General features: G+C 40.2%; 1 protein-coding gene across 3 annotated transcripts; it reads left to right on the top strand.

Moving 5' to 3' along the window:
• The first annotated feature begins 3,496 nt into the window (after positions 1–3,496).
• Positions 3,497–12,693, top strand: LACC1 (laccase domain containing 1). 3 transcript variants are annotated; one of them, XM_072760598.1, is made up of 7 exons: positions 3,497–3,690; positions 4,633–5,251; positions 6,269–6,450; positions 7,197–7,362; positions 9,524–9,749; positions 10,841–11,001; positions 12,195–12,693. In XM_072760598.1, the coding sequence occupies exons 2-6, from the start codon at positions 4,690–4,692 to the stop codon at positions 10,998–11,000; spliced, it is 1,296 nt and encodes a 431-aa protein (XP_072616699.1). In that variant the 5' UTR covers positions 3,497–3,690; positions 4,633–4,689; the 3' UTR covers position 11,001; positions 12,195–12,693. The 3 variants fall into 3 exon arrangements, with proteins under 3 accessions (XP_072616699.1, XP_072616698.1, XP_072616697.1); XM_072760597.1 differs by having other exon boundaries at positions 3,531–3,690; positions 6,272–6,450; XM_072760596.1 differs by having other exon boundaries at positions 3,563–3,681.
• Positions 12,694–16,110: the final 3,417 nt, after the last annotated feature.

Genomic DNA, 16,110 nt, shown 5'->3' with positions numbered 1-16,110 from the left:
ACTCTGAATAAATAACCTTTGCTTGTTCTCATATGGTTGGTCATTATTTCCACAGGTGTTCTTATAGCAGAAAGGTAGACGGAGATTTGAAACTCAGACACACATTAAAACCATATGAGGATGAAGATATAAGAGTCCCAAGTCACACAGCTCCAAGCTAAGGAACAAACACCTGGAGCCACCAGAAACTGGAAGAGGCAAGGAAAATGAGACACTTTGAAGGGAACATGGTCCTGACAACACTTAGATTTGAGACTTCTGTTTCTATGAGAGAACACATTTTTGTTGCTTTAAGCCATCTGGTTTGTGGTAATTTGCTATGGAACCTTTAGGAAGCTAACACAAGGTTTTTAACAAGGAAATTTGCAATATTATATTTACTTTTCTGGAAAGACCCATGAATCTTAGTGTGAACGGCTTAAAAACAACTGTTTACAGTTTTTGAAAATTCCACTTGTTCTTTTAAGAAGATTTATATGGTGACGTAACAACTTCTGGGGATTTCAGAGTGCCTGGTTGCACAGTTGGTTAACCATCTGACTCTTGGTTTTGGCTCAGGTAATGATCTCAGGATCATCGGATGAAGCCCTGCCCCAGGCTCCACTCTCAGCTTGGTCTGCTTAAGATTCCCCCTCCCTGCCTGTCCCCTCTTGCATGTGCACATGCTCTCTCTCTCAAATAAATAAAAATAAAAATTAAAGAACTTCTGGGGATTTCTCCAGCGGTTTCCTGAACAGCCAGGTATCAACTCTGTCCTCAAAATGCTCTAGGTCTCTTTAAGGGAGATAGACACCATGTCAAATAATTCAAATATAGATGTATAGTAGTCACTCTCTTAGTCTACCTGCACTTAACCTCTCATCAATTAACTCATTCTATTTTCTTTGTAAATCATAAGCTGCTAATTTCCACATCATGCTGAATGGTTAGGAAACCACTCTCCAGTGAATCTGCCTACTTCTGCTCCTATCAGTTGAATTGTACAGTTTGACAGTGAGTTACCTGTGTTTGTTCCCAAACCTGTTTATGCCAGTTGTACCGGTTATTGTGCTACTTAAAATGACTTCTAAAAAAAAACTTAGAAAAAATTTATGTACTATCAAGTTCATCCTTATAAAGCATACACTTCAATGATTAATTGACTTTTTCAATTTATTATTAGGCTATGGGTCCAGACTGCATCAATGAGAGGCCTTCATCTGTATGGACAAAATGCTAAGGAAGAAGCAATTAATTCTGGTGAGAGAATGGGGATTCAAGGAAAGTTATGATTGAGCTTGAAAGATCTTAAACAAGTAGCAGTTAAGTAAGCGTAAAAAGAGAAGGGTGTTCTAAGTACAAGGAATAGCATATGTAAAGGATAAAATCTTGTAGCTCATCCAAGTAACAGCCTTTTTTAGTTTGAGTGGCTTGGGAGTCAGGTAGTTGTTTTTTTCAGACCTCATTATGCATCTGAATCATCTGTATAGATTAAAAACAAAATAAACAGCAAAGAAAAACATGCCCAGACTCGACTCCCAGAGATTCTATTTCAAATGTATATCAAGTGGAGTCCCTAGATTTGTTTTTAAGTTCTACTTGTAGTTCTGATGTGCAGCCAGGAGAACCACTGGAGTGGGGTGAATGAGGATGAGGGAAGAGTTAGGAGATGAGGCTAGATAGTCTAGGAAACAGTATGTAAATATAACACAATAACAATCTCTTCCCTGGCAGCTTTCCCACTTTGAAATATTTTAAAAACTTTTACTGCCCCTACTGTTTCATAAAAAAAAAAAAAAAAAATTCCCACCATTGTCTATAAAAAACAGGGATAAATATTTTAATCCAGCGTTGTAACTCAAAAGACCTCTATTTTGCTCAAGGTAATATTTAACATAAAACAGACTCAGAGAGTGCAGTGTGCACCTCCCCATCAGGTGTACCATCTACTGCTAGGGTTCTTGACAAATGCCCTACAAAAATCATGAAAACACAAATTCTGACAAAAATATCTGCCAGGGATATGGACGGCAAATTCCTATCCTGGGTTGGCGATCCCATTACCCCTCGTCAAACAGAATGGAGCCCTTGCCCATCTCCAAGTGCTCTGCTAAACTCCCAGGTATCTAGGACTTTTTCTCTTGCAGGCGAAATTTCTTCAGCATTTATCACCTGAGCAACAATGAAGACAAAAGGGGCCTCTGTTTCCATCACAACCAGTTGCACAGGAAGCCCTCTCTCTCCTACTCTTGAGGGCTGGACACATTTTCCCTTTACCTTAGCATCTGCCTTCCACGTAGTACATGTTCAATATTTCTAAATGTATGCTACACCCGTACTCTTTGAGGTCAGACGAGGGTGCTAATTTATCACAATTCTGAGAGTTACCGCCTTCTAATTTTCTATGAAGGGTCCATATTTTTAAATGGGCACGTAAGACCTGGTCAGTGCAAGGAAAGGAGCTGTAAGGAGTCTTGGTCCGGTCAGCAAGGAAGGTTCAACCAAGTGTTTCTGGGAACAACAACGACAAAAACCGCACTTTAAAAAAAAAAAAAAAAAAACACCAAGAACTACAAACCAACTCCACCCCGGAGGCCGATTACTGGAACCCTGGATGGGGCGAGTCGCCAAGCGCTAACACGAGCCGGTTCTCAAGGATGGATGGGCTCCGGGGGTTAAACCAAGGGGCAGGCCCGCACTGCTGGCCCTCGAGGGCTGGGCAGCGGGCTTGCGGGGAGGGAGGACTTCCACCCGCAAACGGTCGTCTGCGATTTGTTCTCCGCGTCGCTCCCACTGCCCCGCGCCCCTCACCAGCCCGCCAACCTGTCAGCCGCCGGCCGCCTCCCGGTCACCCGCCCGCCCTCAGGCAGCCGGGCTCTCCCCTCGCCGGCCCCGCCCACCTCCTCGCCGGCCACGCCCACCTCCTCGCCGGCCCGCCAGTCGCCCCGCCCCCTCGCGGGCCCGCCCGCCGCCCGCCCTGCTCCCCTGGGGGTCGAGCCCGCCTTCCCGCCGCCCGATTCTCCTTACCCACGCGCCGGCCTGTCAGAAGCCCCGCTCCCTCACGGGCCCGCCCTCCCGCCGTCCCGCTCCCGCCCGCCCCCCCCACCCCCTCAGGGGCCCCCCGCCCGCCCGCCCGCCCGCCAGCCTGTCAGCCGCCCGCCCCCTCACCTGCCCGCCAGCCCGTCGGAAGCCCCGCTGGCCTGTCAGCCCGCCGCCCGCCCAGGGGCCCGCCTTCCCCCCTCAGGGGCCCGCCTTCCAGCCGCCCGGCGCCCCTCGCCCTCCCGCGGGCCTGCCCGCTGCCCCGCCCCGCCTCCTCACGGGCCCGTCCCCTCGCCCCTTCGCCCCCTCACGGGCCCGCCTTCCAGACGCCCGGCGCCCTCACCTGCCCGCCAGCCCGTCAGAAGCCCCGCGGGCGTGTGAGCCGCCCCGCCCTCGCCCCGCCCTCGCCCCGCCCCCGCCCCGCCCCCGCCCCGCCCCCTCCCGGGCTCGCCGCCTCCGGCCCCCGCTAGCTGACGGGGCTCGCTCGGGCTCCGAGCCTCTGTTCCTGTTTCTCTTCCCTCCACCGGGCGGCGGAGGGCGGCCTCGCCGGGCCCCGAGCTCGCCCGCGCCTCCCTGCGGGGCGCCGGCCGGCCCGACCCTCCGAAGCGGCGGGGCCGCAGCCGTCGAGTTCCCGCCGGGCGGGGCGCCCGAGGCCGGTCGGCGGTGAGGCGGGTGAGGCGGGTGAGGCGGGTGAGGAGGGCGTCGCGGGGTCGGGCTCAGGGCTCCGAGCGTCGCGCTCGTCGCTTCCGGGTTCCCTCGGGGCCCGAGGCGGGGGTCCTCGGCGGGCGGGGGGCGGGCGGAAGCCGCCTGGGCTGCATGTCCGCGGGTCGGCAGGTCGCGGCCGGCGGGGGAGGCGGCGCCCCCTGTGGCGGGAGCCGCGGGGTCCGCGCGTCTGGGCCGAGCGCCCGGTGACTGTGCCCTGTGACGCCCGGGGTCGTCTCCGCCTTTTCCCCCTTAAAAGCGTGCATTTTCGGTGCAGCTCCATTGAACCTATTTCTTAGGAAGAGGTGGGGCCCAACGTGCCAGTCACGTCGGGATTAATGATGTCTTGTACCATAAATTGACACCCTGCAATTAGAAAGCAGGACTTTGTCTAAGCCCAGTAATTCCCTACTTAGAATTTCCTGTGTAAAAAAAGAAAGAAAGAAAGAAAAAGAATCACACACAGAAACTGGAACTGTCGTTCTGCTGGAAAGATGCACAAAGTCACTTTCCTGAGAAGTGAATTAAGAGATGGTTCAGGTCTCATGGTTCTCTTAAGGCAAATAATGGACTATTTTGTTATGGTTTTTTTTTTTTTTATTTTTATTATTTTTTAATGTTTTTAAAGATTTATTTATTCATGAGAGACATAGAGAGAGAGAGGGAGGCAGAGGGAGAAGCAGGCTCCATGCAGGGAGCCCGACGTGGGACTCGATCTGGGGAACTCCAGGATCACGCCCTGGGCCAAAGGCAGGTGCTAAACGGCTGAGCCACCCAGGGATTCCCCAGCCACCCAGGTTATGTTTTTTTAGATCAGTGAAACTTTTTCTTTTAAACGTAAGTACAAATTTCTGTTGTGACTATAAGAAGATTGATACGACCTTGCGTTCTTCGGCTAATTTTTCTTTGCAGGTGATTTCCCGGGAGGCGCAGAAACCATTTTTGAAGCGCTTTGCACCGTGTGGAAGGATGGCAGAAGCAGTGTTGATTGATTTCTTTGGTTTGCAGTTTAACTCGCAGAAAAACAGTCATCAAGCCTTGCTGAAGACACTGGACGCTGTCCGTTTCCACCATGCTGCCAAGGCTAAGTTTCTCTGCATAATGTGTTACAATAACATCAGCTGTGAAAGGGATGGTGCACCTAATAACTGTGAATTAGAAGGAAGCAATGGATTATCAACTCTCTTGAGAGAATTTGAGACTGTTAGCAATCCTAGTATGGCTGCCTCTTTGTATACTATTAAGCAAAAAATTGATGAAAAAAATTTGAGCAGCATTAAGGTAATTGTCTCCATGCACCGGAAGACGTTACTGAAGGCTTTTATTGATCAACTCTTCACCAGTGTTTACAATTTTGAGTTTGAAGACTTACAGGTGACTTCGAGGGGAGGTCTTTTGAAACAATCCACTGAAGTAAGCATGATCACAGCTCAAGAAGTAGAAGCAATCCAGAATGAGATACAAACGTATTTGAGAAGTCTGCCAGCACTGAAAGGAGAGTTGACCATTATCACATCTCCGTTGATCTCAGGTGTGTTGAACACCATGTTGTTTTTACTATATACATGAAGAAACAGTCTTTCTTTAGAGGTTGTTCACCTTTTTTCCCACCTTTCTCTTGTAGACTATAGGAATTTTTTTTTAAGATTTTATTTATTATTCATGAGAGACACAGAAAGAGAGGCAGAGACACCACAGCCAGAGGGAGGAGAAGCAGGCTCCAGGTGGAAGGAGCCTGATGTGGGACTTGATTCCCACCCCCACACTCCCCCCCCCGCCCCCCCAGAATCTGAGATCATGCCCTGAGCCAAAGGTAGACCTCAACCTCTGAGCTCCCCCACCCCACCCCCCTGCATCCCAACTATAAGATTTTTGAGCTCACTAATATGAGAGGTCAGGGATATCAAGGGATGGTCCCTTCAAAGCCCCCCTAGATAAATAAATTTTCTTTATGCAAATTCAGCTTTAAGACAAACCCTCCGGCCTTCCTTTAAAAAGAGATTTATGACACTAAACATCTCTTATTTAAAAATTCTGATACCTTAACTCATTGGCACCTTCACAGAAGAATGAAATTTTATTTTATTTATTTTATTTATTTATTATTTTTTTAAGATTTTTTTTTATTCATGAGAGATACAGAGAGGGAGAGAGAAGCAGAGACACAGGCAGAGGGAGAAGCAGGCTCCATGCAGGGAGCCCGACATGGAACTCGATCCCGGGACTCCAGGATCATGCCCTGGGCCAAAGGCAGGCGCCAAACCACTGAGCCACCCAGGGATCCCCAAGAATGAAATTTTAAATAGTCTGTTACTCTTTGGTTAAACAATATTTACCGTGGGCTATATGCTGTTAGGAATAATAAAGACAAGTGGGACAGAGGATACTCTTTGAAGAGCAATAATCCCATGGGGAAGGTAAAGCAAACACAAAGTCATATGTAACAAGAACACATGGAGGTACACGGAGCTGTAGAAATCTTGGAGGGTTTGTAACATTTTATAGTCTTTTGCATGGTTTATTTTTAATCTTTACTACTTCTATTCAGCAGATATTTTTTTACATGGATTTACTACAAGAACAGGTGGAATATCTTACATCCCAACTCTTAGTTCATTCAATCTCTTCAGTAGTTCCAAACGGAGAGATCCCAAGGTGGTGGTTCAAGAAAATCTGCGTAGGTTGGGGAATGCTGCTGGATTTAACGTGGAGAAATTTTACCGAATAAAGGTAAAATTTTGTTTCACGTTTTAGAAGATCTAAAGTATATTCTTGACTGTGCTAATGACTACATGGACTTGAAACAAGCTATTTAACTTTTGCACCTGGTGTTTTATCCCAAATTTTTAGGATAATGCTTATGGTTGTTTTTCCTAGATCTGTACACTAATGGTCTAAAAATCAATCCTATGACAGACATCTTTTACCTGAAGCTCCTTGTGTTTAAAAGTACAGTTAATTCTCAGAGTATAGTAGCACTTCCCTTTTTGATTTAGAAGGAAGATTCCAGAATGGTGAGAGAAAAAAAGCCATTATTTTCTAAATCAACATTAGGAGGAACTAGGATCATTACTGATGCCTTGTTTCTTACAGAGTCCTAGCTTTATTTGGGTCAGGAAAAATAAAAAATATCTTTAATTTGGTAATTAACTTCTTTCCATAAATAGTACTATATGGAAAGTGCTACAGGTGGAGATTTCTTCATCTCTAGTAGGAGATATTCATGATGGACTGTATTAAATTTTTAAGTGTTAAAGTTTGTTTTCCTTGGAGTAAAATATGCAGAGATCACAATATCAGAAGTTAAATGACAAGTAAATTTGATGTTTTACCATATATAGAAGTAATATTTTTAATGCTTGCTAGTAATATTATACTGGATATATAATTTTGTACAAAAGAACATCTTCAGAAAAAGCTTACGGTATGAGACATTCTACTTTCAAAATATTTTTCTCAAACATCTTTGGTATTAGACTGATCATGCCAATGACGTCTGGATTATGGGAAGGAAGGAACCTGAATCTTACGATGGAATCACCACAAATCAGAGAGGAGTCACAATAGCAGCTCTTGGTGCTGACTGTTTGCCAATTGTTTTTGCTGATCCTGTCAAAAAAGCATGTGGGGTTGCCCATTCTGGTAAGTATATTTAATTACGCATTTAGGATTTTACCAGTTTTATAGCACAAGAAAAATTATAGTTTATTTCTGGTGGGCATGACAGGTAATTACTTTACATGGTATTAAGTATAAAAATAGGAGTAGAGCCAGCATATTTTTATTATAGGAGCAGATACAAGCAGTACCTGAGTTATATGAATCAAAGTAGAATTCCCAAAGGAAGCAGTACCCAGGATGATTCCTGAGGAGTTTGTTGTAGGACTTGACTAGGTGCCAGTGTTTCTCACCATTTTCTGTAACATTTTGGACAAGATAATCTTATATTGCAGTTTGCTTGACTTTCAAAATTTCTAATACCAGTAGCTCCTCCAGTTATAATAACCAAAAACAAAACAAAAAAAAACCCTGATGCTTTTCAAAACACTCCAAAGAGTGTGTTACTGCCTCTGATTGAAAACCTTTGAAGTCTAAGCAATGGGGAATAGGAAGATAAGACACGCTGGAGAAAGGTATTCATGAAGATGAAGGGGCAGCATCCTGAGTAAAGGTATGGAGGTAAGAAAAAGCAAGCAAAGCAACACAGCATTTAGTTTAATATGTTATGGTCTAGTGCCTTTAACTATTCTCCAAAGATAGGGATTTTTAGATGCTGTGTTATGACAGATAAATTGGAATTCATCAAAATTTAAAAACTGTGCATTGAAGGACACAGTCAACAAAGCTAAAAGGCAACCCATAGAGAGGGAGAAAATTCTTGCAATTCATATATAGGATAAAGGGTCAATGTTTAGATTATATAAAAGACTCCTACAACTCAACAACAAAAAAGCAATAACCCAAATAAAAATGGATGAAGAGCTTGAATAGACATTTCTCCAAACATGATAAGCAAATGGCCAACAACCTTGTGAAAAGATGCTTAATGTCACTAATTAGGGAAATGCACATCAAAACTACAATGAGATATAACCTCACACGTATTAGGATAGCTCATATTAAAAAAAAAAAATAACAAATGTTGGTGAGGATGTGGAGAAATTGGAACCCTGATGCACAATTGGTAGGAATGTAAAATGGTACAGCTGCTATAGAAAATAGTATGGTGGTTCTTCAAAAATTTTAACATAGAATTACCATATGATCCAGCAGTTCTACTTTTGGGTATATATCCAAAAAAATTAAAAGCAGGATTGCGACAAGATACTTGCACACCTGTGCTTATATCAGGTTTATTCATAATAGCAGAGAGGTGGAAGCAAACCAGGTGTCCATAGATAGATGAATATATAAGCAAAATGTGATATAAATATTATTTAGCATTAGGAAGGAAGGAAAACTTGACACCTATTTAAATAGGGACCTTGAGGACATTATGCTAAATGTAATAAGTCAGTCACAAGACACTGTAAGATTCCACTTACATAAAATATCTCACGTAGTTAAATTTATAGAAACAAAGTAGAATGGTGGGTGCCAGGGGCCGGAGGGGGTAGTGGTAAGGGGGAGTTGTTACTTAATGGGTATAGAGTTTCAGTTATACAGGATGAAAAAGTTCTAGAGCTTGGTTGCACAAAATATGAATATATTTAACACTACTGAAGTATACATTTGAAAATAGTTAGAATGGCAAATTTTATGTTATTCATTCCCCCACCCCATTTTTAAAAATGTGAAAATAAAGTGAAGGAGAGAGAGAACACTACAAAGGTATAATCTCAGTGGAAACTGAAAGAGTAGAATATTTTTAAAGAAACTGGAAGGACCTCCCATTAAATGTCTTTCCCATATCAGGTGCTTTGCATAGTGTACCTCATTTAAAAATGAGTATTTTGGGACTTCTGGGTGGCTCAGTGGTTGAACATCTGCTTTTGGCTCAGGTCATGATCCCGGGGTCCTGGGATCGAGTCCCACATCAGGCTCCCTGCAGGGAGCCTGCTTCTCTCTCTCTGTGTGTCTCTGCCTCTCTCTGTGTGTGTTTCTCATGAATAAGTAAATAAAATCTTTTAAAAAAAATGAGTATTTTATTTAATTGATTATATAGCTTAATTAATTGATTTTGTGATTTATTTGCTATTCCTGGGGTTTGAAAAATACATAAATTGCTCATTTTTTAAGTTAGAAAATAAATTATGTGAAATGTTATGTTTTAACTTCCCTTACCTCTTTTTCTATTTACCAGGTTGGAAGGGTACTTTGTTAGGTGTTGCTATGGCTACAGTGAATGCTATGGTCACAGAATATGGCTGTAGTCTGGAAGACATCATTGTTGTACTGGGACCTTCAGTAGGACCTTGCTGTTTTACTTTGCCAAGGGAATCAGCAAAGGAATTTCATAATCTTGATCCTGAATGTGTACGGTTATTTGATTCACCAGATCCCTATGTTGACATTCGTAAAGCCACCAGGTATGTTTGATTTTATTCCAGAACTGAAAGTTTGGATATTACTTATCGTTTCTAAAATGAAAATTATTGTAGACAATAATTAGTAACTCCAAGAAAAATTGAAGTGGTACATAAATAAGTAGTTGATGTACACATATATACAAAAATTTATTTTGATTAGGAAACCTATTTTCATTGAAGTTTGAATAACAGAAATTTTCCTGTCTGTTATCTCTTATTGACTTAAAAGTGAAGGAAGATAATATTTGGCATTTGGTTTTGAGAGATCTACTTAAACTTCATATAGAAAAGTTGCCATGTGCTTCGTAGCCCTTCCTCAGCTAAAATCTAAATATAATAAACTATCTGGAAGATAGTTATTTTTATTCTGTAATTAATTAGAGGAATATATTCTTTTAGTAAAAATGTTAGACAATATAAGCATGTAGTCACTTTCAACTTTCAGTGCTCCCTTGCAATTTTGAATTATGAAGTTTTGCTATTAATAGCTGTTACTTGTCATTTCTACAAAAGAAAATTGCCTGATTTGAATTGTGTTTCGATTCCAGTCAACAAAACCTTCCCCAGATTCTGCCTCACTTAGCACATAAGTAGAAAGGATTGAAACTGATTATTAAATGTGACTTGTGGAATTAGTATCATTAATTTATAGTCATACTTCATGTTTGTAAAGTGTTTATGGAGAAGCAACTTATCTGTGAAAAATCTGTTAATAGGACAAGAGATGGAAGGGCCAAATGATAAAAAGCATGCTCTATCTGAATCAAATGAATCTTATCTGCAAATACTCTGGTAACTTTAGAAGTTTCTTCTAAATAAGTACTTGAGTTTGATTATAAAATTCTGGACCCAGGTCATGTCTGCCAGACAATATGGAAGGTTTTACAGTTCATATATGAACTTAGGTGATTAAAGTGATAAAATCTACGATTTCCTGACTTGTTCATGTTTTATATCTGAAAACCAGTCTGCATTGTTTCAAGCATATCTCTCCCAGAATTCTTTTATGCCAATATCCATATATTTTTTTAACTGCTTTGGTTATTGGTAAAATAAACTTTTAGTGTCTTTTGAAAAATCTTTATCCTAAGGATTCTTCTGGAACGAGGAGGAATTCTACCACAGAATATTCAGGACCTGAACCAAGATCTTAACCTCTGTACATCTTGCCATCCTGACAAGTTTTTCTCCCATGTCCGAGATGGCCTTAATTTTGGTACACAGATTGGCTTCATATCAATTAGAGAATGAGGTCAGTAGGCCCTTTCTCTCCTTTTACCTCTCCCCTTTTCCCTGTTTCCAACTTTCCCTCCCCTTATTTTAAAAAATAATTAATTATATTTAACTTTACCCCTTTATTCTTGTAGGAAGAATTGTTTCTACTTTTCAGTGGAGTAATAGAGATAGAAAAGTTAATTTTTAAAAATATTTTTTTATTTATTATGAGAGACACAGAGAGAGAGAGAGAGAGGCAGAGATGCAGGCAGAGGGAGAAGCAGGCTCCATGCAGAGAGCCCGATGTGGGACTAAATCCCGAGACCCCAGGATCACACCCTGGGCCAGAAGGCAGACGCCCAACTGCTGAGCCACCCAGGCATCCCTAGAAAACTTAATTTTTATGAACATGCTCTAATATAAAGAATAGCCACTCCTTTTCCTAACTAATGAAGAATAATCAGGCCAGCATATATGTATAAAAATAAAATTATCTATTCTTTAAAAAAGAATATGGTATCCTGTATGTATACCATCTATCTCCTATGTACTTGACATCAGTATATTTCCTATCATAACATCTTTATACCTTTCTTTTTTTATTCTTTCGATTTTTGAGAAGAAATCTTTGTATAAAGATTCTAAATCTAGGATAATAAAAAGTCCTTACATATCCAAACTGGCTTGGTTTTCAACTAAATTTCTAACTGATTATCCATAACGGGTTGGCCAATTTTCTTTAAAGGGTAGATAGTAAATATTTTAGGCTTTGTGGTACATACAGTCTCTATGTCAACTACTTAGCTTTGCCATTATAGAGCAAAAGCAGGCAGTAACAACACAAATGAGTATGACTGTGTTTCAATAAAACTTTATTTACAAAAACAGGTAAGGTGCCAGGGAGGTTTGGCCCACACGCTATAATTTACTGATACCTAATCTATAGTCACAGAGTAAGATTGAGTATAATTTCATTAAATTAGTATTTGTTTCAGATGATTTTTCTTAGACATATGCAAAGACATCCAATGAACAGTGATTTAGTGCTGACCCTTTAGCATACATCTAGTTTTCCTTAAGTTTACTCTTAACTGAATTAATATTATTTTTAATCTTCACAATGTCTTTGACTCAATATAGAAAAGACTTTAGTAGACTTAATGATCCTTACCTTGATATTGTAATATTATTAGTAAGGGTCTTACATTTGTTTTCTATGTATTTTTACAGATACTTGACTGGATTTTTATACAACTGTTTCCTGCCTCCTTCTAAACTGACGAGAAAGAAATTAGCTATATGATTTACTTAAAACTGAAAGGATTGCAATGGATAATTCATCTTTAGGTATATTTTCACTATTATCCAAAGCCAAATGACTTTTATTTGATTCTAGCAAAACCTAGATGAGGATTATTCTTAAAGTTTGTTCTGTTTACTACATAAATCAGGAATAGGTCTGTTCAGTACCTACTGGGTACCCCCTATGTGTCAGGCACTGTGTGAAGCATAAGTGAATCAAAATGCATAAGACCTTTTCCCCTTGAGTCTAATGCAGTGGAGGAGATAAATACTTATAATGCTCTAATTTTGATAGAAGTGGAAGAGTACAGAAGAATGAAGGGTTAATTGTATTTGGAAGGCAGGGTAGGGAAAGTGCTGTAGAGAAAGTGATAGATCACTGAGCCCAAAAGATATACAGGCTTTGGACAAATGAAGAACAACCGTAACAGGTAGAGGGAACAACACCATGAACTAGAGCATGAAATTTATTTTATTTATTTATTTATTTTTTTTAGAGCATGAAATTTAAAGTGTGTAACATGTTCTAGAGAGAGAAGGGTGTAGGCAGAAGTTACTAGAAAAACAGGTTGAAAAGAGATTAGTTAGTCTCAAATGCCATGTCAAAGAGTTTAGAGTTGATTTTCCAGGCAAAGGGTAGGCATAAAAAGTAGGGGAGTGTTTTTATTTCCTTAGCGTCATATGTAACAGGATGGATTTGAATTATGAGAGACCAAAGCAGAGACTTCGTTAAGAGGCAAAATACTTTAAGAAAGAAAAAATGAGGCCTAAATGAAGAAAGTCGAAATAAGATGGAAGAGAGTGGATGGAGAGATATTTCAGACTTGTAATCAGTTAGATCCTCTTAATGGATAATGAAGATGACAGGTGAAGAAGAGTGGAGAAGTCACTGATGACCCGAAGATTTCTGCTTGCTTGGCTACTAAGAACAGCAACAAGGGGAAGAAAGATGTTTGGGAAAAGGGAGAAGGATGAGTTTGACATGCAGACTAAAGTATATATCAAGAAGGAAGTATTTGGTCAATGACTAGAAATACAGACCTGGCATCTTGGTGGGAACTGGGAGAAAGAGATTTAGAAGTTGGCTATACGGAGATGAGCCCTGATTCCATTGTAACAAGCTGAATCATCTAGGCAAACCTAAGGGTGAGAAAGAGGTTCAAGGGTGAAACCTTGTATGATACCTACGTTTGAAAAATGAGCTGAATCAGTAAACACACACACATACATACAACAGGGTGAATCATTAGAAATAAGGGAAAAAAACAGAATATACTTAATTTGAAGAAATGAGCCAATATGGATGTGAGAGGTACTCAGAATTTCCAGAGATACAAGGTACAAGAAATTTTCTGAGATAAAATAAAATGAATACTGAGAAGAAACCAGTGAATTAACCATATTAAAACTGTTCTATAGGCAATGGTGGCAGAGTCTGATTTCAGTGCATTGAGGAGGAGGAGGATGTATAGGTGTCCATTCATCTTTGATAATACTTACTAGAGAAAATAAAGCACTGGGGGTTCTATCTTAAAGGAGGGTTGTGTTTTGTTTTTGATCGGTACTTCTAAGTATATTTGTAGGCTGAAGAGAGGAGTCAAGTTATTTTCACTTGGGAGAAAATGGTATATGTGACGTGTATTTTTAATGTGAGTAATTACATTGCATCTTAAAACATCTTATACATATATTTCTTACATGAACATGTAGTAGAATAGTGGAAAATTACATTTGATGGTTATTTACAAAGGACTTTTATATGCATTATCTCATTTTACCTTTATAGCCACTCTGAAATACATAGGGCATGAAATACATGGGTCAATCAAAAGAGTTGTTACTCTTTTTATTCAGATGAGAAAACAGTCTGATTGAGGTGGAGCTTAAAATCATACAATTTGTGGTAAGGTAAGATTTGAACCCATATCTTGTGACCTAAAATCTCATTTCAGATTTTGTAGTTAATTAAAGCTATCTAAGTTAAATTTTATTTTCAACTTTCTGTTAGTATCCACTCATACCTTCAGCCAAAATATTGTTGAAATACTAAGATTAAAAAAATACAGTTTGTAGCCTTTTAGATGTTTAATATCTAGTGAAAGGTGGCAAACAGCAATTTCAATACTGTGATTTGTGTTCTAAGGTTGCCACAACCTGATACTTTGTTTAGTTGAATTCTTTTATGCAACTTGTAGCTCAGTATAAAATTTGAATAAAATACCTAATTTCTTCCAGTTGAGGGAAGACATTAAACACAAAGCATAGGACAACAATTTCAAACTTGTACAAAAAATCTTTCTGTTTAGTGATAATTATAAAGATTAAGCATAACTTCACACATTAACAAAGGCTGATCATTTTCCAGTTCTTCACTGTGCATTATTTTGTTTGAAATTTATAAATTTATGAGAATATTAGGTGATGGGGACCCCTGGGTGGCTCAGTCAGTTAAGCCTCTGCCTTCAGCTCAGGTCATGATCCCAGGGTCCTGGGTTGGAGCCCTGCATCTGGCTCCCTGTTGAGTAGGGGGTCTGCTTCTCCCTCTGCCCCTGCCTCTTCCCTCTCCCTCCTCCTGCTCTCAGTCTCTCACTCTCTCTCTTTCAAAAAAATAAAATCTTAAAAAAAAAAGTATTAGGTGGCTGTATTTCACTTTATGAACCAAAACATTCTAAAACCAAATAAAAATTATATTTGATTATCTGTGATTTTGGATTATCTGCTCTGGAATATTTAATGAAAAATCTCCTTGCTGTTTTACTGAGTGAAAAATATTGATTCAGGACACCTGGGTGCCTCAGTCGGTTAAGCGTCTGCCTTTGGCTCAGATCATGATCCCAGGGTTCTGGGATTGAGTCGCCTGTCAGGCTCCCTGCTCAGTGAGGAGTCTGCTTCTCTCTCTGCCCTTCCCCCCTGCTCGTGATCTCTGTCTCTCAAATAAATGTTAAAAAAAAAAAAGAAAGAAAATATTGATTCAGTAACCCAGAAACAGAATGACTAGGTAATTAAGTAATCATATGTTATCATCTCTGTAAGATCTGTCTCTCCCAGCCTTTATTATATGTAGGTTTCTGGGACTTAGGGGGTATAACCACAATGATGATTTTTATTTTTAGTAAGTTTTGTTTCGATCTAAGCACTGCTACTAACTGCATATAGGAAATAATGGTTGTCATTTTATTAAGAAGAGGAATTAAGTGTGTAAGTCAGGTTCATGACATGATTCTTTTGGAGGTACTGAGTATCAAGCTAAACTTTAATTGTAATTTTAAATTGTCAATAATAGCATAGTGACTACATATGGTATACTCTGGTGCTTTATAAAACAAAAAAGTGATCTTTCCAGTAGGCGACAGTATGTCTACAAATAGCTTTGTTCTGTTTCTTGATATAAAGTTGAACCAGTTTATTCTCTATATTTACTTGTACTGAAGGAAAAAAAAAAAAGAAAAAGGGGGCATTTAAAGTTAATGAATGTATTACTCTTACTTTATATTCAATATAATGTTCAAGTATATAAAAGCATTTAGGAACCCTCACCCACCTAAAACTACCTTACTTCTACAGAATCTCTAGTAACTCTTTTTCTATAAGTAGATTTTTTGGGAAGAAATTCACAGAAGCTTATTCTATGACACATGACAAAAAACAAACATTAGCCATGGATTCAGAAGCTAGAGGGTAAGATGTCAATTTCAAATAAAGCACATCATTTTATATACCAAAGTGGATTTGATATGGTTTTCACTTGGTTGTCCTAAAGTTAGAATATATCCCTCCTACTTTTTATGTGAACTCTTAAAGAATGCCACCAGTCTGTGGAAGTCCAGCACCTTCAAGGAAGCAC

This window comes from Vulpes vulpes, chromosome 6 (genome assembly GCF_048418805.1).
Source record: "Vulpes vulpes isolate BD-2025 chromosome 6, VulVul3, whole genome shotgun sequence".
NCBI classification, from domain to species: Eukaryota; Metazoa; Chordata; class Mammalia; order Carnivora; family Canidae; genus Vulpes; species Vulpes vulpes.
Note: the sequence above shows the minus strand (reverse complement) of the source record. Positions and strands in the feature narration are given on the sequence as shown.